General features: G+C 46.2%; 1 protein-coding gene across 1 annotated transcript in view; it reads left to right on the top strand.

Annotated features, from left to right (window-relative positions):
- Nucleotides 1-7,720: 7,720 nt before the first annotated feature.
- LOC144690685 (3-phosphoinositide-dependent protein kinase 1-like) overlaps nt 7,721-22,781 on the top strand; it is a 103,749-nt gene continuing 88,688 nt past the window's right edge. Inside the window, exon 1 of the mRNA XM_078558427.1 lies at nt 7,721-7,874. Coding sequence (XP_078414553.1) covers nt 7,851-7,874 — 24 coding nt within the window. The 5' untranslated portion in view covers nt 7,721-7,850. The remainder of the gene's footprint in view (nt 7,875-22,781) is intronic.

Raw genomic sequence — 22,781 nt, 5'->3', positions numbered from 1 at the left:
TCAGTGCTTCAGCACTATTATCATCTGCAGCAAGGTCCAAAGACACACCTAGTCAAAGAGGTGTGTTTTAATAAAGCTCTTTAAGATGAGTTGAGATGTAGCAAGAGGGAGCCACTGGAGAGACAGTCCTGGAGAATAAGGGAAAGATAACTGGCGGATCTGCCACTGATGTATAAAATAACAAGAGGGAGGGATTAAACAATGGACAAAGGCTGGGAAAGTGGAGTGTACCATGGATGTATGCTGGAAAAGGGTGCAAAGATCAAGAAAGGCAAATTCATGGAGGGATTTGAAGGGAGGACAAGAATTTCAATGTTAATAGAGTGGGGCAACAGGGAGCCAACAGACATTGAGGAGAATGTGGCAGTAGGAGGAGAGGAACTTTGGTAGGATGGAATGAGGCTGGTAGAGTTCTGAATGAGTTGGAGTTTGAGAGCTTGGTAGCAAAGGCATTGGAAAAGTTGAACCTGGAAGTGACAAAAAATGAATGAAATGGGCAATAGCTTGGAGAGGGAAGTAGGTGGTCTTAGCGATGAACTAAAATGGTGGCTTTGAAGCTCAGCTTAGGTTGAGCAGGACTTTAAGGTTGCATACAGCTGATTTTATCTTGAGAAGGCATGAGGTAGGAAAGCATCCAGAGAACCAGGGCTAAGGGCTGGGGGCTGAACAGAATGACTTTGCTCTTGCCAGTATAGTGGCAAAGTTCCATCCTATCTGTGGCTTAATATCAGGGAACACAAATGCAGCACAGTGACACTTTTGAATTGAAGGATAATTGATGGGGAAGTAAAGCCTAGCATCATTTGCTCACATGGAAGAGGATCCCGCTGCGGAGCAATGTATAGATGAGGAGTTCGAAGGAATAAAGGATGGAACTTTGTGGGCACAAGAAAAGCTAGTGCAGAATGTCTACTGACTGTGGTGAGACCTGTGAGATGGTCCACAGAGGAGAAGTAAGTAGGATGACTGTGGCAGTAGCTTCAAGAGAGTAAATTGGGATTACACACCTCAGTCACTCAGATTTGGTGTTTAGTCAGGATGGTTTGAGCTCGATAGAAGTCGTCAGCATGTAGGTACAGTAAGTAAATAGGAAGGCAAACAGAATGCTGGCATTTATTGCAAGGGCATGGAGTATTAAAGTAGGGAAGTCTTGCTACAACTGTACAGGGCATTGGTGAGACCGCACCTTGAGTACTGTGTACAATTTTGGTCCCCTTACTTAAGGAGGGACATACTTGCATTGCAAGCAATTCAGGGAACATTCACTAGGCTGATTCCTGGGATGGAGGAGTTGTCTTATGAGGAAAGGTTTTGCAGGTTGGGCCTTTACTGCTTGGAGTTTATAATAATGAGGTGATGTTACTGAAACATAACATATTCTGTGAGTGTTTGACAGGTAGATGCTGAGAGGATGTTTCTGCTCGTGGCAGAATCTAGGACTTGGGGATACAGTTTCAAAATTTAAGGCAGAGATGAGGAGGAATTTCTTCTCTCAGAGGGTCGTTAGTATTTGGAATTCTCTTTCACAGTCAGCAGTGGAAGCTGGGTCCTTGAATATATTCAAGGCAGAGTGAGAGATATTTTTGATTGACAGGGAAGTCAAGGGTTATGGGGGCAGGCAGGAAAGTGGAGTTAAGGCCACAATCAGATTAGCCATGATCTTATCGAATGGTGGTGCAGGCTTGAAGGGCTGAATGGCCTACTCCTGCTCCTATTTCTTAGGTTCTTCTGTTCTTATGATTTAAAGGAAAAGGAGAGGGTGGAGTTGGGTGATGGTAGAACCTTAGAGAGGTTAGCGTTGGTGGTGGGGAAACTTAGAAACAATAATTCAGGACACAATTAATTAATACTTGAAAAATTATGGGCCAATACATGAAAGTCAGCAATGGATTTATTAAAGGCAAACTATGTTTAACCAACTTAATTTCTTGAAATAACAGTGAGTGTTTTTGAGGATAGTGGAGGTGATGTTGTGTATATGGACTTTCAGAAGGCATTTCACAAAATGACACATAATAGGCTTGTTAGCAAGATAGAGCCCATGTAATTAAAGAGACAGTGGCTACATGGATAGAAATTTAGCTAAGGGACAGAGTAGGGCTGAATGGTTGTTTTTCACACTGGAGCGAAAGATGTATAGAGTGGTTCCCCAGGGGTTAGTTCTTTTTGATATAAATTAATGACTTGGACTTGGGTATTCTTGGTATAATTTCAGACTTTGCAGATGTTACCAAACTCAGAAATGTAATAAACAATGAGGAGATTAGTAACAGACTTCACCAGGACATAGGCAGACTGACGAGATGAGCAGGCGAAATTTAATGCAAACAAAAGCAAAGTGATAAATTTTTGGCAGGAAGAATGAGGAGAGGCAATATAAACTAAATGGCACAATTTTAAAGAGTGTGCGGGAACAGGGAGATCTTGGGCTGTATTTACATAAATCTTTGAAGGTGCTAGGCCAAACTGGGGAGCCTGTTAAAAAAGGCATTTGAGATAATTGGCTTTATTGATAGAGACATAGCACAACTTCCTTACTTTTATATTCTAAGTCTTCATAAATACTGGTTTGACCATAGCTGGAGTATTGTGTTTAATTCTGGTCTCCATACTTTAGAGAAAGTTTGGAGGCTTTATAGAGGGTGCAGAAAAGATTTACTAAAAAGGCACCAGGAGTGAGGCACTTCAGTTAAGTAGAGACTGGAAAAGCTGAAGTTGTTCTCCTTGGAGCAGAGAAGCTTAAGAGGAGATTTAATAGTGGTGTTCAAAATCATGAAAGTTTGATAGAGTAAATGAGGAGAATTTTTTTCAGTAACACAATGATAGTAACCAGAGGATACAGATTTATGGTGATTGGCAGAAGAACCAGATCTGATAAGAGGAAAATGTTTTTACACATCGATCTGTTGTGATCTGGAATGCACTGATTGAAAGGGTGGTGGAAGCGGATTTAATTGTAACTTTCAAAAAGGAATTGAATAAATACTTAAACAAGTAACAGAGCTGTAGGGAAGAGCAGGAGAGCAAGATTAATTGGCTGGCTCTACCAAAGAACAGATACAGAATGGCCTCCTTCTGTTCTGTATGATTCTATGATTTCAGATAAAGAAGATAGAAAAAACATGGGGCTGGATTTAGTCAGCACAGCAGATGTCTTGTCCACTACTCGGAGAACCGGCGGGAAACCCTGTCGCTTCCATGGGGGTGACCCAACACTATTAAACTACTGTTGGGCCTCCCCATTGCCAGCTCCCTCCATCAAGTACAGAGTGTCTGATAATGGGGCCCCCCCGGGAGACCACTGGCAAAGCCGACAGGGTTTGTTGGATGGCCTGCGGTAGTCATGGGAAAGTTGTGTGACTCCCATTTAATCCCTGAGCAACCACCTCTGCCGACTTAATTAGGGGAGGTTTTGCCACGACCAGGAGACTGATAGGCAGCTCTCCTGTGACCGAGTGGGCAGGCTGCCATGATTCCCACCGCAACAGGCTGCCTTAAATCCAGCCCATGTTCTTTAACAGTAAAGTGTTTAGACCACTTTGAAAGGGGCTTAACAGTGCATGAGGAGGAAAGGAGCTGATGATGTTTGTCACTGAGTCAAGATGGGGCTGTTGGGTGGCCAGGAGCTGAATGGGAGGGCATCAAGGGAATATGGGGTTTGTCTTGTCGTTGACATGAGTGGAGATAGAGGAGAAGCTGGAGGTCAGAACTGAGGTAGAGAGTGGAGAATGGGAGTACAGGGGCCATTGAGGTCTGAGGCAGCTGACAAGGTGTTGACATTGGGATCAGGACCCCTTCAGAGACATGAAGGTGTCCCGCTGTACACTGTCAGATGCTGTTGGTGACAGGGCTGCTGTATAATTGTTAATAACAGTATACAAGTGAAGGAGAACGGGTACAACACCTACTGCCTCCTCAGGTGCTTTATTATCCTGCCTCTGGCAACAGACAGAAATGGCAGACAAATTTGGTCAGTCTGTTTGTGCAGACTATCAGTTGGCTCTCTCACTACCAGCTGCACAGACTCTTCCTCTCCTGACAAGGAGACCTGAGGCCATAAGTTAAGAAATGAATACAAGTTTTTGAGTATCTGCACATGCCCAAATCCAATGTTGCATTCAGGGAGATATGGGGCAGTAATGGTGATGTATCCCGAATGTTTTTAGTAGGCTATATAATTACCACGTGAGTGACAGCAGTGCAGTTATTTACTCAGTACATCAGTGACACCTCATGGTAGAAGACCAATATTGCAGCAATCTGACTTTCTCCTCCTCTCCCAAAGGTATAACTCTTACTGGGATACAAATTCACAAATGCAGAGTGCCTAAATAGCCAGTCTTCATTGGTCAGTCTAGACAGTAGATGCCAAAGGATATTTGATTACAAACCCTGGCTGTCTCCTCCCCCAGTCCACAGATGCTTATTTTCCAGAAAGGGTGTTGGGGTGGGGAATCACTGAACAACAGTCACGAGCAGGGATGTGAGCAGATTTTTCCTCTCAAATCCCAGAGACACTGAGGCTCCTTATAGTGAGTGCCCTGGTACTGCTTTAACTGAGATCACCTAACTCAGAACAGAGCACAGACCAAACCTACAACTTTCCTGGTATGTGTGATTGAGTATCACGCTGAAACGTATTTCCTACCTTATCGTTATAAAGGCAGGCTATCGAGGTTGGATAACTGGGTCTATTGTGTAATGGGCAGTTGGAATGTGAGCTCTTATTAGACACTTGTCAATATGAATTTATCTGACAGAGACTACGAGCAGCACAAAAACAGGGTCCTCGCGATCTCAGAAATAAGAGACTAGCACTCCTGAATTAGACCCCTTTAAATCATTTGCCTTCTTGTAGAGAATCTTGGTATTTGTTTTCCTGTTTTTGTGTTTTTTCTTATTCTTACGATTGTTGTTGCAGCTCCTGTAGGACCTGTATATCACTGAAAACAATTCCAAAAGCAGGATGGCTTCAGTGGGAAAGACCATCAACCTTAATAATGTCAAAATTAGTTTAAATGAAATTAGGAGAGCAGGGAAATGGAACCCAAGTTCAAGGCAGTGAAAGGTTAGCTTAAGACTAATATCAGGAGGTTCCTCCAGACACGGTAGAATGGACTCTCGAATAGTGCAGTAGAGTCTAAAACCCTGTGTTCATTTAATAAACAAATGTATGCTGTGGGATTGTTCTGGGTGAGTGAAATAAGATTGGAAACATTTTGTAATGCATAGTCATTTTTGATTTTAGTTTCCCACCCTATCCCTTTTTTCCCTCTTTTCCCCTTCACCCCTGAAGCTGTTAATAATGGTTATAGTACCATTCTATGGTGGTTGGCTGTTTCCAGTGCCTCACCCATGGTCAATCTTTTTGTGTGAAGCTAAATAGTGCCAGGATGCTATTCACAGCTACGGCCAATCCTGGTCCCATCTAAAGTCCACACAAAAATTAACCTTCCAGCAGGAGGCCATTTCAGCCAACAGCAATGGAAAACTGGCTTGCTGCTCCCTTCTCGAGCTCAGGAAGGAGAATTACTTCTTACTGTCAATTAGCTCAGTATGGACCAGGAATGGAAACTGGGGAACTTTCTGGCCTGTATAGGTCAGCATGATGCCAACTATTAAGCAAGGAGCAACCATAAAATATCTTGAAGAGAAACAGAATTGCTTGTTGGGATGTCAGTGTGAATGCAACATGAACCTGAAACAATATGGCTCAAAAGAAAATTAGCAATCCCTACAACCCCAACACAATCTATCCATTTGGAGTTGTTCAATGATGCCAGCGATAACAATTCTTAGGGGTTTTTGATGTATCAATGTCAAAAACTTGCCCACCCTCATTAACAATTTAATAGCTTTGCAAACCTCCTCCACCATAAAAAAAAGTTATTCCCCATCATGAATATACCACTTTTATTTCAATTAAACTAGCAGAAACTCACAAAATATTTGCCATGTAATTCTTGCAACAGTACTTCTTTAAATCTCCATTCCATGCCAATCTATCCATTCCATCCTTCCCACACTATTCCTGTCTTGCCACAAGCATCCCACTCCTTTCATCTCTCTCATTTATCGCCACCCCCCCGCCATTCCTCCCATGCTGTCCGCCCCCTCCATGCTGTTCCCTCACCTCCCCCTTACCCCTCCCATGCATCACCCAGATTGTCACAGACCCACTCCCCAATTCCTCCAGCCAGGGCAACTGACTACATGGGAATTGCTTGGGAAGTTTGGGCTTCTGATGGGCAATTACAGTGGTCTGGACTCTCCGAAACTCTGAGTTAAAGTCTGAGACTTTGGAAGGTTCTGACTCATTTATCAGTAGTTACCCAGGAAAAGTTAGAAGGATTAAAACCAGTTCTAACTCCTGAGTAACTATAATAAGCTCCCCCCCCACCCCCCATGACTCCCAACTAACCCCTGACCACTCAAGTAACTCCCAAAAATACCCCTGACCCATCCTACCCCCTCACCAACTCATCTACCACCTTACTCCCCTCACCCACTTACCTCCTCCATAGCTTCTCATAGTGGCTTTGGGACCTTTAAACTCTCTACTTACTGGAATATGGCAGTTGGTGCTGTAAAAAGGGGGCGTGGCTTCTACAAAGATTCTTCGTGCTTCTCCCTTTGAGGATTGCAGCATTGTGTGAGCTTTTGATGACTCTCCATTGGAAGACGGGCCCAAAAAATCCAGGAAAGACAAGTAGGTAACTTTTTTGTGTGATTTGGGTCAGAAATAGGGATTCTGACCAAGATTGGAAATTCTGGACCATGTTAAAGCAATGTGGTGCAATCCATTTTTACACTGGAACTTTCAACCCAATTATTCCATTTTCATAAAAGCAAAATACTGCGGATGCTGGAAATTCCATTTTCATGTTATTTTCCAAAAGAAAACTACACTTCTGATTAAATAATTTTTAGATGTTCTGTAGATAATAAACATTTCAGATGGCACAAGTACCTAACATAAACAGGAGCTGGATGTAATGTAACTGTTCTATTAAAGCAACAGTAAAAGACTAGTGGCTCAGTTGGAAGCACTCTCACTTCTGAGTCACAAGGTTGTGAGCTGAATTCCCACTCCAGGACTTGAGCACAAATGTTGAGGTTGACACACCAATGAAGGACTGAGGGAGTGCTGCACTGTCAGAGGTGCTGTCTTTTGGATGTGATGATGAACTGATGTTGGCGCTTTCAAGTGTTTGGAAAATAACTCATGATGTTATTTTGAAGAAAGGAAGTCATCCCATTCTCCTGGGCCAATACTTATCCCTCAAGTCAATATCACTAAAAGAGGTTATCTGGTTATTACCATTTTGCTGCATTACATATTGTATGGGAGTTTGCGATGTGCAAATTGGCTGCTCCGTTTCCTACGTCATGACAGTCACTACATTTTCAAAAAGTACATCATTGGCTACAAAGGGCTTTGAGATGTCCAGTGTTCGCGAAAGGCACTATATAAATGCAAGTCTTTCTTTAACTCAATCAAGGCAAAGTTAGCCGTTTGAACCAACCTTTAAAACATACCCAGATGTACTACCACGCACATGCGCTGCTCGAATAACCGGCAAGGGGGGGGGCGGTTTGTTCTTTGATCGTCACCGGTTTAGCCAATAGAAGCGCAGCACAATGTGGCGGTGGTCAGCCTGGCACCGGCACAGTGTCCAATCAGAAGGCAAAGGGAAGGCGGGACTTCCGATTGGGCCGAGGCGCATTGTTGTGCTATGACGTAAGGAGTCAGGAGAGGGAAAATGGCGGAGGGAGCTGCTGCTTACCGGGGGTAGTGATCAGGGCCGGGCTCGGCGTTAAGACCAGGAAACAGGCCGGGGACCGTGTCCATGGCGAGAACCACCAGCCAGATGGTAGGTAACGGCGTGCTGAACCATACATCATGGTGGCCCGGTGGGGGCAAATCCTGGGCCTTACACTGTCTCTCCCTCTCTTCAGAGAAAATCTGTGCCAGGCGGCAGGCCCGTCTCCAGAGATCAAGATGTGCGGCCAGGTGCGACACCCCTCCGCCCCTCGCTACCCTTGCGGCCGGGGCTCGGTTAGAATAGGGGGCGGAGTGGCTGTGGTGCGGGTTGGGCACCGGTCCTGCGCCAGGCTGCGAGGGGCATGAAGTGCCTCAGTCTGATCGTGCCAAGTTGGTCCATAATCAGTTTCTCCCTCCGATTACTTCTGTGTCTATGCGTGTTTGTAAACGGGGGCGGGATGTTTATGGAGCCTTTGGTGGGGTGGCGGCGTGCGCGGGGCGGTGGCGGCGTTGGGGGGGGTGGTGGTGCGGCGTATGCGCGCGCGGGGGCGTGCGGCGTGTGCGCGCGGGGGGTGTGGGGGGGCGGGTGCGGCGTGTGCGCGCCAGGGGGGGTTGCGGCGTGTGCGCGCGGGGGGTGCGGCGTGTGCGCGTGTATGTATGTTGGGGATTTGCGCGGGAGGGTGCAGGTCCGGGGGGCACGTGTATGTTGGGGGTTCACACGTTGTGTTGTGGAATGCGCAGAGGGCTGCGCACGGGTTGGGGGGTGCGGCGCGGCGAGGGGTGGCTGCTGTGGGGGAGGGGGAGGGGGAGGGGGAGGCCGTGTGTTGGTGTGTGGTGCTGGGGGGGATAGAGATGGGGGTCCGTGCATGTGTTCCTTGTGCGAGGGAGGAGGGGTGAGGATAGTGGGGGCCGTGTGTGTGTGGTGGGGGGAGTGCGCACCCGTGTGTGTGTTGGGGGGTGGAGTGCGCGCCCGTGTGTGTGAGGGGGTTGGAGCGCGCGCCCGTGTGTGTGTGGGGGGGGGGGGGAGCGCGCGCCCGTGTGTGTGTGGGGGGGGATGGAGCGCGCGCCCGTGTGTGTGTGGGGGGGATGGAGCGCGCGCCCGCGTGTGTGTGTGGGGGGGGTGGAGTGCGCGCCCATGTGTGTGTTGGGCGGATGCGTGCCCGTGTGTGTGTGGGGGGGTGTGCGCGCCCGTGTGTGTGGGGAGTGCGCGCCCGTGTGTGTGTGGGGGGGGAGTGCGCGCCCGTGTGTGTGTGTGTGTGGGGAGTGCGCGCCCGTGTGTGTGTGTGTGTGGGGAGTGTGCGCGCCCGTGTGTGTGTGTGTGGGGGGGGGGGAGTGCGCGCCCGTGTGTGTGTGGGGGGGGGGAGAGTGCGCGCCCGTGTGTGTGTGTGTGGGGGGGGAGAGTGCGCGCCCGTGTGTGTGGGGGGGGGGGGGGAGTGCGCGCCCGTGTGTGTGTGTGTGTGTGGGGGGGGAGAGTGCGCGCCCGTGTGTGTGTGTGGGGGGGGGGAGAGTGTGTGTGTGAGGAGTGCGCACCCGTGTGTGTGTGGGGAGTGCGCGCCCGTGTGTGTGTGTGCGTGTGGGGAGTGCGCGCCCGTGTGCGTGCGTGTGGGGAGTGCGCGCCCGTGTGCGTGCGTGTGAGGAGTGCGCGCCCGTGTGCGTGCGTGTGGGGAGTGCGCGCCCGTGTGCGTGCGTGTGGGGAGTGCGCGCCCGTGTGCGTGCGTGTGGGGAGTGCGTGCCCGTGTGCGTGCGTGTGGGGAGTGCGCGCCCGTGTGCGTGCGTGTGGGGAGTGCGCGCCCGTGTGCGTGCGTGTGGGGAGTGCGCGCCCGTGTGCGTGCGTGTGGGGAGTGCGCGCCCGTGTGCGTGCGTGTGGGGAGTGCGCGCCCGTGTGCGTGCGTGTGGGGAGTGCGCGCCCGTGTGCGTGCGTGTGGGGAGTGCGCGCCCGTGTGCGTGCGTGTGGGGAGTGCGCGCCCGTGTGCGTGCGTGTGGGGAGTGCGCGCCCGTGTGCGTGCGTGTGGGGAGTGCGCGCCCGTGTGCGTGCGTGTGGGGAGTGCGCGCCCGTGTGCGTGCGTGTGGGGAGTGCGCGCCCGTGTGCGTGCGTGTGGGGAGTGCGCGCCTGTGTGCGTGCGTGTGGGGAGTGCGCGCCCGTGTGCGTGCGTGTGGGGAGTGCGCGCCCGTGTGTGTGCGCGTGTGGGGAGTGTGCGCCCGTGTGTGTGCGCGTGTGTGTGCGCGTGTGTGTGCGCGTGTGGGGAGTGCGCACCCGTGTGTGTGCGGTGGGGTAGAGGGGAAGCGTGCCCCCGTTTGGGGAGGGGGGCGACCGTGTGTGCGGGAGGGGGGGAGCGTGTGTGCCGGAGGGGGGAGCGTGTGTGCCGGAGGAGGGGAGCGTGTGTGCGGGAGGAGGGGAGCGTGTGCGCGGGAGGGGGAGAGCGTGTGCGCGGGAGGGGGAGAGCGTGTGCGCGGGAGGGGGAGAGCGTGTGCGCGGGAGGGGGAGAGCGTGTGCGCGGGAGGGGGAGAGCGTGTGCGCGGGAGGGGGAGAGCGTGTGCGCGGGAGGGGGAGAGCGTGTGCGCGGGAGGGGGAGAGCGTGTGCGCGGGAGGGGGAGAGCGTGTGCGCGGGAGGGGGAGAGCGTGTGCGCGGGAGGGGGAGAGCGTGTGCGCGGGAGGGGGAGAGCGTGTGCGCGGGAGGGGGAGAGCGTGTGCGCGGGAGGGGGAGAGCGTGTGCGCGGGAGGGGGAGAGCGTGTGCGCGGGAGGGGGGAGCGTGTGCGCGGGGGGGGGAGCGTGTGTGCGGGAGGGGGGGAGCGTGTGTGCGGGGGGGGGGAGCGTGTGTGCCGGAGGGGGAGCGTGTGTGCGGGAGGTGGGGGAGCGTGTGTGCGGGAGGGGTGGGAGCGTGTGTGCGGGAGCATGTGCGCGGGAGGGGGGAGCGTGTGCGCGGGAGTGGGGGGAGCTTTTTTCCGGGGGGAGGCGCACGCGCCCGTTTGGGGAGCATCTGTGTGTGTGTGTGGGGTGGGGGTTGGGTTGGTGCACGCCCATGTGTTGGGGTGTGAAATGTGCGCCCGTGTGTGTGTGTAGGGAGTGCGTGCCCATGTCTGTGTGTGGGGGGGGGGTACGCGCCTGTGTGTGTGTGGGGAGTTCGTGCCCATGTATTTTGGTGGCAGGCGGGGCGAGTATATGTGAGTGGGGGTGTGCGCGCGCGTGTATGTGAGTGGGGGTTGTGCGCGGTTCGCATGTGTGTGGAGCGCACGTACGTGTGGGGGCGAGCGTGTGTGTGTGTTTGTGTGGTGGCGAACGTGCCCATGTGCTTGTGGAGTTGAGTGGATGGGAGGAGTGTGTGTGGGGCTGGGTGGGTGGAGGGAGGAGTGTGTGTGGGTTGGGGGGAGGGAAGAGTGTGTGTGTGAGAGGCCGGGTGGGGGGGGAGGGAGCAGTGTGTGTATGGGGCTGGGTGGGCGGTAGGGAGGAGAGTGTGTGTGGGGCTGGGTGGGGGGGTGGAGGAGTGGGGGGCTGGGTGGGGGGAGGGAAGAGTATGTGTGTGTGTGGGGCTGGGAGGAGCGAGGTGGATGGAGGATCCACCTCCACGTGCGTGTGGGGACAGTTTGAATGCGTACATCAGTGGGTGCTGTTAATACGCACACCTTTTGGCAGGTATTTGAATGCAGCCATCATGTGGGAGGGATTCGGCATGCGTAATGGGATTGTGCATGCTCTCACCCCGCCCACATCCCAGGGGATGGCAGACATGATTATTTGCGTAAGATAAAAGCAAAAAAACTGCAGATGCTGGAAATCCAAAATAAAAATACCCGGAAAAACTCGGCAGGTCTGACAGCGTCTGCGGAGAGGAATACAGTTAACGTTTCGAGTCCGTATGACTCTTCAACTGAACGAAGGAAAAATGGAAGAGAGGTGAAATATAAGCTGGTTTAAGGGGGGGTGGGACAATGATTATTTGCGTGCAGGCTTGGAGGATTATGTGCTTGTTGTTTGCGCACAGGCGTGCATGCATGAGAGGGTTTTTGTTTCTCTGCATTGGATGTCTGTCTGGGGCAGCTCTTGCAGGCAACACTGTTTATTTGTACTGTGGATTAAAGGCTTTCTTACAGAATATCCCACTGCAACATGGAGGCAGGGTCACCGTGACCTCTCAGAAATGATTTATTGAATGTTGCTGGTTGGTACTGGATTGAATTCTTACTGAAGAACTTGAGTGGAGTAAAAATTAATTGAATTTGTTCCTCCATATAAAAAGTACTATTTACTTGATTATGCTAAACCGCTGAGATTTGCTTCCTGGGGCTAATTTGATTGCAATGCTCTGTCATAGCAGACAGCAGTGAAATTTAGTTTTGTGCAGATTTTGTTTTGTCCTTGTCCAAATTTTGAATACGCTGTTCAAAGTGTATTGCAGGTCTTTGATCAGTGTCCAGGATGTGGATTGTAAATTCTGGTTTTAAAGTGCAGGGCGGATTGATGGAGATGGTCATGTCTTGCACTGTTAACTGATGACTTATCACTGAATAACTGACTGAGGAGATGCCTCATGGGCTTGGCTGCTATTTCTCTGAGTCTTCATGGTTTTCTTAGTTTGAGCAAAAACTGTGATTTTGCACTCAATAGCCTCATATCCTGCAATTTGTTACCATTGTCTTAGAAAATAGATGTCCAAGAATGGTTGAATCACAAACTGACTTGGATTTTGGCAGTGGCTTCATTTTCCAGTAGTGAAGCTGAAATGTTCTTTACAAGTTGGTAAAGCACAGACCTTTTTTTATTGGCTCAAAGTCTTGTTTGCCATATTTTTGTTTTCACAAGGAACTAATCAATTAAATTCCACTTAACTTCTCTTCTGAAACCTGGAAATCAAATTCAAAGTTTGGTTATAGTGAGCAGCCAACACTAATCCTAAAGGTGTATTTTGTATTGCAGGATGTGAAACTGATCTGTTTGTACACTTGCAGAAAGGGTTGTAGTTTTGAGGCTGTTTCCTGTAGATAAACTAGTGAACTTTTTCTTAAACAAGTGATAAACAATAGTCAAGCTCATAAGGTAGTCCAAGGCATGATGTGGCACAGAATCGTACAGATCAGCAAAGGCCCCCAATTCAATCTGTGGCCTGTACTGAATTTGCTAAAGTGCTGGTTGGTGTACTGCAATTGCTAAATACTTCTGGACTGGGACAAAATCAATTTGGGATCCTACATCAGATTACCAATCAGTGATTTCTATGGGATAGTGTCTGATCAAGTGAGGGGTGAATTTGGTTGGGCTGTGTTGCCTTCATGCTCCTATAAACTGCTGGAAATCATTGGCCTTGAGAATAAAGAGTGGTCACTTGTTGAGGTACAAGACAACAATGCCAGCGCTGATTGTTTCACACCAATGCATGAAACAGAATATTGAAAGAAGAGAATATTGCAGAGGGAAGAAAAAGTGTCTAGAGAAGAACCTCAGTTCTGGGCTAGAGATCTGACATCTTTTAGTTTTTAGCCTAGAAGTCTCCTTTTAGCTCCTGATGAGCTAAATGGTGGCATGTTAGTGCTTGGAGTTTAACTTTAAACAGACAATGACTTCAGTAAAAGCAATACCGTTCCATTCGGTTATATGTGATGAATTAGCACATTGGAAGTTTTGACAGGTGCCGCTATATATAAATTTTATCAATGTCCTGGCTATTGGTAGAAATGGAACTATGTGCAGATCATTGATCAAAACCAGTCCTTTGCTTCAGTGAAAGTCCAAAGGTTAATCTCTCAAATTTCACTGGAAAATCCTTTGTTAGGATTTTATTTTTGCAAATCCCAGTTGAGATTGGGGTTAAATTTAATAATGTGCAGACAGTAGACCTGAATATTTTAGATTGTTGTAATTTCTCCATCCCAGCAAAGTTCCTTTTTTTAACAAAAGTTTCTAAATAGTGTGACTGATTTTTTTGTGTAGGAGAAGAAAGTGGGCTGGAGCTGATCACATGGCTTGCTGCTTTTTACTTCCAGGTGTTAAGTGGCTGTGTTGTGGTACTACTGTAATTATCCCTTAGTGATGACAGGAAAGAGAACTACACAAAACAGTAGTGAAAGGGCTGTTTAAAATTGTCAAAACAATCCATGTTCTATAGATTGAGAGTGGCAGGGAATTGTCATTAGTATACTGTACTTGCTTGAATTTGGGCCTGAGCACACTGTTGACATGCTGGAACATCGGGAACCAACTGGGGAAAGAGAAAAACTAACTTCTCCTTGGGGTACAAAGTATGCTAATTCTGTTTTTTTATATAAAAAGCTCTAGTTTCTAAACTTTGCTCAAGAATATCACTGTTTCACTTTGTTTATCCTCCCCTGCCAATGTACCAGCAAGATTGAGTTCACAAGAAGAACTGAAATGTTTATGGCTCACATTTGATACTAGAATATTGAGTGCTCTATTGAAATGTTTAAATTCATAATTTCAAAATCTAATAATTTACTGCTTCTGGAACAAACTTAGTAATGTGGTTCATGACCAGTTTTATATTGGGGACTGGGAAGGAATATAGGTGATGGTGGTGGTGCCTTATGTAATATCCCTCCCAGTTCTCCCGAACAACTGTCATTGAGAGCCAAGCATACACTGTGGATACCTCATGTAGGCCAGACCAGGTATAAGTGGTAGGTTCCTTTCATGAGGGATTTTAGTGAATTAGTTGGATTTGTATAGGGAAGTGAGAATAATTGGTAGCTCTTTCAGAGAGCTGGTACAAGAAGGATGGACTGAATGGCTACCTCCTAATCATTATTAATCTATGATTCCATGATTTACCACAGTTTGGCAACTTTCAAGGTCATTTTACGGCTGCCAGCTCTCAAATTGCAGATTTAATATATACAGTTTCACAACTGCCATGGTAGCATTTGAACTTATAACCTCTGGGTTGCTGCCCAGTGCCATAACCACTACACTACCTCTCACTTTAGGTCAAGGAATACTTGATTTGAGTACAGGCTATGGGCACTGGAAGATTGCATGAAGATATCTAGGGAGGTATCACTGAGAGCAGTGGTAGCTTTATAAGATTTGCTAGAGGTAACAGGTTTTTGATTGTCAGTATGTAATTCCAGCAAAGTACACTTGTTATCACGGACATGAGAATAATCGTGGAACTGTTTGCCATTTGAAGGATTTGTGCAAGTCTAGCTCCAGCGATTTGTTTAGGATCCTTTTAAGAGATTCTTATTCCAGTTGCCAGTTTTCTCCCCTCTCTCAAAGGCATTTGTTTCTTGCTGGGGTAAGATTCTGTGGGTGGGTGTCTGCATCGAGCACCTCACTCAGAGCAAGTGACATTATTCATGAGTGAGCTTTGGTGATGGGAAACAGTTTATCCACAGTGATGGGTGTCTGAGTTGTCATCACTGCCTTTCCATAGGCACGAATTTTCAAGATAATTACTAACTAGTGAGCGGTCAGGTGCGGAATCTTTATGGATTTTCTCCTCCTCTGCCCTGTAGTGCTACAGCTGCCACCTAATGGCACAGACCGAGTAAAGTCTGAATGAATGGTTCCCCAATGAGATTTAAAAAATCAAATGTTGAAAATCTAAAATAAAAACACAACCCTAGAAGTACAGTTCGGCCAACATCTGAAAGCAAAGGACGGACTGAAATTCTGATCAATAGCACCAATCTAAAACACATTGACCTTTTGTTTTTGTAGGAGCTGAATGACCTGGTGTTTCTCAGGTCATCTTTAATTCTGATAAAAGAGACATGCTTTCTAATGTTTTTGTCTTGCACTCACCAGAATAGCTTGCAAGAAATTACCAAACTGTAACTGGGGAACAACGATTTATACAGCAATACTCAAGTTCTGTACTACTAAATGATGGACTGTTTCGTTCCAGTTATGTAAATAAATGTTTATTCAGATCAGCCAAACAATGATCACACTTGTTAGGTTTGTCAGATCTAAAATTTGTTTCTAAATAAAGAAGAAAATCATTCAGTGTCACTATCTGTGACAGCTGCAGGAACATAGAACGTAGCCACATAGCTACCAAACAGTGAGTGATAGACAAACTTTCCCTTAGAAGAAGTGTTACTTAAAAGGCTGCTCATACACTCCAGCGATCAGATTCCCACAAATGAACGCTTATAACATTTCAGCAAGTTACTGACCTGTAACTTGGGGACATTGATAAATAAACAGCAGGTCCCTAAGCTTCTATCCCTAAATTAAATCAAGCCTGACTTCAATGTTACAAATTACAGGCTAAAAGAAAAAGATAAACAGGAAGGAGAGCAAGCTGTGTCACTGGCAGAAACTTTCCTCCCAAAAGGACATGTTTTGTCACAAGCTGGGCTTTAGAAGCTGCTGCATTTGTTAGAATCAACTTACAGGTAATCAAATTAGCACAAGTTTTTCCAACACCACTGCACTACAAGCAATCAACATTATTAATTCAATCAACTAAGAGTCAAATGGAGAACTTGGCAATAGCCTGTATCATTAAAATAGTACAAATACGCATATAGACACAAAACACTATACTCCTGTAGCACCACAGTTCATATACTCCTCTAACACCACAATCTGTCCCAGTAAGTTAAATGAAGGGGTGGGGTGATGGTTGGCAGAAATAGCCAGGAGTACCCGCTTCTGATTAGTATTAAGTAACTACAGTTGGGAAGTACATGTGAAGGGAAATTAAGATCATGGTTGGTTGTGATGGCCTACATGGATGAATAACCTAACATTTACTGCCTGGACCCAAGCATTTTGTAACATCAAGAAATGATTGGCCCCCAGTGGCACAATGATCTTTTAAAATTGTTCATTGTCTCTGCTTCCACCACCATCATTGGCACAAGAACAGAAGAATTAGGAGCAGGAGTTAAATCATTCAGCCCGTCAAACCTGCTCGAGTTTTCGAATATAAGTTATCGAATATAAGACCTCAACTCCACTTTCCTGATGTCCACCTTGTCACACTTGCCAATCAAAAATCTATCTAACTTAGTCTTCAGTATATTCAGTGACCCTGCCTCTGGGGAAGAGCATTCCACAGACTAACAACTAAGAGAAACAATTTCTCCTCATCTCCAGCTTAAATAGGAGACTCTTAATTTTTGCACTTGATTGGTATCACTCTCACTGTCTGTCACTGTCCCTTAGTTCTAGACCTGCCCACAAGGGGAAAAATCCTTTTAACATCCACCTCGCCACGCCCCCTCAGGATCTTCTATAGTTCAATAAGATCATCTCTCATTCTTCTAAACTCCAATGAGTACAGATCCAACCTGCTCAACCTTTCCTCATACCCGCTTTATCCCAGGAATCAGTCGAATGAACCTTCTCTGAAATGCTGTAATGCAGTTAAAACAGTTCCAGATCATTACCACTGGCTGAGTGAAGAAAAGGTTCTTCCTCATAGCACCTCTGCATTTCTCACCCAAAACCATAAGCCTATGTCCTGTAGTCCTTGTACCATCAGCTAATGGGAACAGGCTTTCTTTGTCTGTGTTATCGAAACCTGTCATAATCTTGCAACATCTATCAAATCTCTCCTCAACCTCCTTTGTTCCAAGGAGAACAATCTCTACTTCTCCAACATAATTTTGTAGCTAAAATCTCTCCTCCCTGGAACCTTCTGGTAAATCTTCTCTGCACCCTCTTGAGAGCCCTTGCATACTTATGGACTGGACGCAATACTATAGTTGTGGCCTAACCGGGGCTTTACACAGGTTCAGCTAAATCTTCCTGCTTTTTAACTCAATACCTCTATTTATGAAGCCCAAGATCTCATATGCTTTGCTAACTGTTCTCACCTTCAAAGATCTATGCATATAAACCCCCAGGTTCCTCTGTCCCTGTACAATCTTTAGAACTGTGCCATTAAGTCTATATGTCTCTCCCATCTTCCAAAATGCATTGCCTCTCACTTCTCTGTATTAAATTCCATCTGCCCATTCTGCTGGCCGATCTATGTCCTGTTGCTCTTGATTTGTATCATCCTCATTGTCTGCCATACCTCCAAGATTTGTATCATTGTCAGATTTTGAAATTTTACTCCTGATTGATATCCAAGTCATTAACATATATTTTTTTAAAAAGCAGTGGCCCTAGCACTATCTTCCAGTCTGAAAAATAACCACTTACCATGACTTGATATTTTCTGTCCTTAAGTCAGTTTTTTTTAACCAAGCTGACACTGACCCTCCTCTTCCAATAAGCCTCAGTTTTGTTAACAGCCTTTTATTTGGAACTCTGGTGAAGGCGTTCTTAAAATCTGTATGGACAACATCCATTGCTTTTCCTTTGTCAACCTTGCTGTTACTTCATTAACAAATTCAATTATATTAGTCAGGCACGTTCTGTATTTTACAAATCTGTGCTGGCTCTTAATTAACTCAAACCCCTCTCCGCAAGTGCATGTTTATCTGATTATTGTTTCTAAAATCTTACCCACCACTGGGCGAGGACAGAAAATTGAGAGAGAACGATGTTGCGTTGCGGGGGTCTCCTGTTCCATGACCAAGGGCCATTCCCCAACTTTAGCCATATGTATGCATTGTAAGAACAAATATGACTGAATCAGTCGTCAAGTTGCCAGCTTGGTTGTGTATCTTTCCCAGACCTTCAGACTCCTCTTCTGGCTTGACACAGCGTTGGGTGGTGTTTGAGCAGAGGCTCGCACTCTACCTCACTGCCTCCTCATTCTGCCATCACTCATCAGTGCTCCCACATAGTTCTAATAGTTACTATTTGGGCATAGGAACCTAAAGACCCATGGTTCCCAGTTTGAAAGTCATTGGAATACATAATTGCTTTCAATCTCCCATTTTTCTCTCTGTTACTTTACAGTGCTGTTATAAAACATTGGAAGTGAAAATGATTGTTCTGGTTGGTTCTCTTTGATAAAACATGCTTTCATTTTAATCCAGGGGGATTGGCCTTGTCAGACCGGTATTGACAGGTAAATTAAGTTGATTTATATTTTGTAGTCAAGAAAAATTATGCTCTTCCAAGTGTTTCAACAAGTTTAATCTTACAGGCATGGAGGTTCCATACTCAATTCAGCCTGTGGTCTGTGTTGAGTTAGGTGATCTCAGCAGGGGGGTGTTGGTTTGAATGTTGTCACTGGTTTCCTCAATATCCCAGTGTCGAGATTGGAGGGTGAGGAGCAAAATAAACCAAACTTGCAACTTCTGACTGTTGAACAGCTCTTGCTGGGAAGACATGTCTGTGGACATTTGGTGAGGACTGTACTGGGCTCGAATGAGACCATCTCTCTTCCACTCCTATTCTCCCAATTGAATAGTCAATTTTCACTCAGCTATGGCTGCAAGTTAATGGAACTTAGGTGAGCGATCAGAGGATATGTTTGTGTGAGTGTGATTATAGTTTTTTGTGAAAATTTCACGAGTAGGGTGAGCTGTGCCAGAATGTGGACAGGCCTTGCCCTCCACAACTAAACTTTTCAGAAGGCAACAGTTGATTAAAGAGGGATAAACTTAATGGAGTGCCATAATCATTATCTATTGCTGTACTATGATTCCTTTATAAGGGAACCCTCTCATTTTTCGTCAGCCTTTGCATGTGCAAGGAATCTGTAGCGGAGTTAGTAAATGAGGCAATAAGGACAAGAAAGCTGCTGAAATAGGGCAACATTGTTAATTCAGGGATGGAAGTGCAAGTTGCATGTGGTGGAGCTGTTGTGCAGATTGGTAGGGTCATGGATAAGGGGATTCTAAGGGAAGCCAGTGTGAGGAGAACAAAGGCTGACAATACGATGGAGAGAGCTGAGCATGCAGTAGGGTGATTTGTTAAGGGGAAAGTAAGAGAGGATTGACACGAGCAACTATGTAGGAATTGGTGGTTGCTCATCCAAACTCTGCTGCCCGTATCCTGACTTGCACCAACATCCGTTCACTCCTCACCCCTTTGCTACTTTGATTCCCAGTCCGGCAGTGTTTTGAATTTTAAAATTCTCATCCTTATTTTTAACTCCTTCTCCATGATCTTGCTGCCCCTCATCTTTGTTATCTCCTTATCTCTGTAAGCTCCTACAACCCTCCCAGTTCTCTGTGCTCTTCCAATATTGGCCTCTTGCATGTCCCCGATATGAATCACTCCACCATTCATATGTGTCTTCAGCTGTCTAGGCCTTAAACTCTTAGAGTTCCTGTACTAAAATTCCTTGCCTATTGTAAGATATTCCTTAAAACCTATCACTTTGACCAAGCTTTTGGCCATTTGTCCTGCTATCGTATGCAAAATTTTTGTTTAATGGTTCTGTGAAGTACCTCGGAATGTTATGCTATATTAAAGGCGCTTTATAAATGCAAGTTGTTAGTGGAAACTAGATGGATGCCTTACAAATACCCACTAGTATCCATGATTAGGGAAGCAGCAGAGTTTGCTGTTGTGTGATGCAAGCTTATCATGGTGACAATGGGCAAGTTATTTTTTCCTTGGTGTGATTCAGGATCACACTGTGCCCTGGATATGGCCAATTTCTCTTCTGCTTTTAGTTTTGAGTGGGTGAGGCTCAGAGTGAGCTGGACAGAAACTGCAGATAGAGCGATTGCCAAGAGGAGAGATACTGTGTTGTTGAGGGTGTTTTTTTAATGTAATTTTCTACCTGCTCTTCCTGTCGGCCTTTCCAGTGAATCCGGCAGGTTTGCTTCCAGGTTGCAGCCAGCTATGGGAACGCTGTGCCTTTTGAACTCTCTGGCACAGATCACACAGCTATAAAAGACTTTGGTTAGAGATTACTGCAAAACATTGATCACCATCCAGGAATTTTTTTTTTCCTCAGGCTATTATAAAGGAGAACAGAGATCTTCACATAACCATCTTTAAAATTAACAATGCTTAAACACAATTCTGGTAATTTCTAAACCACAGTAAACTCTATTTAAAGACAAGGTAGTTGGAAAAGGCAGTGTTCTGTATTTCAGTATTACTAAGTGTACGTTATCACAGCTGTCTGCACACTTGACCCACCAAACAGTTTTGCTGAAAAAAAGAGACTTTTTTGTCAAAGCTTTCCATTTTGCACTCATCAAGACAATTCGCAAGAATACCAAATGTAAAGGGAACAACAATTTATACTGTATGAGAAGAGAATGCTACTCCCATCTCACACAGTATAAATTGTTGTTCCTTTTACATTTGGTATTCTTGCAGATTATCCTGACGAAAGGCTTTGACAAAAGAAGTCTCTTTTTTCAGCAAGACTCAAGTTCTGTACTCCAAACGACTAAGCAGAGTTTTCATGGAATACATGTTTATAACCACCATCTCCATTTTATAGTGGCACTTGGCATAACTCTGGTGTACTTCAGGACCCTGGTCAGTTGAAGTCATAAGCCTCATAAGGTTTCTTTTTAACCAGTCTGCTGCCTCCTAGTTCAATTAAAGTTTATCATAGTTCCAATTTCTGTTGACTCTGAAATCAGATCGTTTAAACCATAATGTGCTCACTGGACTAAGTACAGTGGGAATCTGTGCCAAGCTACTGCCCATATATGGTTGATTCAGTCGAGATGCTTTTTGTTTTCAATATTTTTTTTGTTAATAACACTCCCTAAGCAGCTGCTAAGATGCATGGAACAATTCTCTCCAGCTGTTACATTCCCCCCCCACCACCCTCCCCCCAACTCCCCCGAAAAAATCAACAATGACTAAAGATGCATGGAACAATTCTCTCCAGCTGTTACATTCCCCCCCCACCACCCTCCCCCCAACTCCCCCGAAAAAATCAACAATGACTAATGGCCATTAGTTTTCTCCCCAGGCAACTGGTTAAAGTTTATAGAATCACTTCAATCCACCATGCTCCCAAATAAAATTGTCTAAACAGCTAGTCATGAAACAATTTTTATCATTTGAATATTTTTGCAGTAACCGTTATATTTGAGCCCTGGCAGTGTTGATCGACAATTGAATCACATAGGAGTTTGATCAGGGGCATAAAAGTTAAGCCCCTTTCTCCCAGTTTCAGCCTGTGTACCTTCACACCTCCTTGTATATGTGCAGTCTCACCTTCTTGTGTTTGGTATCACCTCTTTGCCACATCCCCCTCCTTTGTTTCTGAAAGTTAAGATTCACACGGGTCACAAGTGATTCGTTGTAATTCTACTGAGTCCACATGGATCAAAATGACATTGAAGTTTTAGTACAGAGTATTGGTCAAGCAATTGGACATGAGGAGTGTCATACAACAACAACTTGTGTTTATATAGTGTTTTTAATGTAGTGAAATATCCCAAGGTGCTTCACAGGAGCATTATAAAACAAAATATGACACCAGCCACATAAGGAGATATTAGGTCAGATGACTAAAAGCTTGGACAAAGAAGAGAGATTTCTCTTTGAAAAGTGTCTTGAAGGAGAAAAGCAAGTTCGAGAGACATAGAGATGAAATTACAGAACCTGGGGCCTAGGCACGGCCATCAGTGGTGGAGCAATTGTGATTGGGAACGTACAAGAGGCCAGAATTAGAGGAACGAGGATATCTCAAGGGGTTGGAGGATGTTACAGAGATAGGGAAGGAAAAGGCCATGAGGGATTTGAAAAAAAGATGAGAATTTTAAAATCAAGATGTGGCTTGACTTGGAGCCAAGCACAGGGTGATAGGGAAACAGGATTTGCTAAGAATTAAGACACGGACAGTAGAGCTTAGGATGATCACAGATTTATGGAAGGTAGAATGTGGAAATCCAGCTAAAAGCATGTTAGAATAGTCAAGTCCAGAGGTAATGAAGGAATTTGAGGGTTTCTGCAGCAGATGAGGTGGGATAGAGGCAAAGTTGAGTGATGTTACAGAGGTGGAAAAAGGCACTTTTGGAGTTGCCATGAATGAGGTCTAAAAAGGACTTACTACTTTTCCTGTAGTGTACTGGCATAGTGCAGGCAGGGAGATCCTGTTTTCTTGTTTCGTATTCACAGTTCCAAGAGTCATCTACTTGGTATGTTACTGAATGCTCCAATACCTTTATAAATGCACAGGCAATGCAAATATGCAAGTCTGAAATAAAATCCTATGACCTGAGTTT

This window comes from Cetorhinus maximus, chromosome 15, assembly GCF_964194155.1.
Source record: "Cetorhinus maximus chromosome 15, sCetMax3.hap1.1, whole genome shotgun sequence".
In the NCBI taxonomy this organism is placed as follows: Eukaryota; Metazoa; Chordata; class Chondrichthyes; order Lamniformes; family Cetorhinidae; genus Cetorhinus; species Cetorhinus maximus.
Note: the sequence above shows the minus strand (reverse complement) of the source record. Positions and strands in the feature narration are given on the sequence as shown.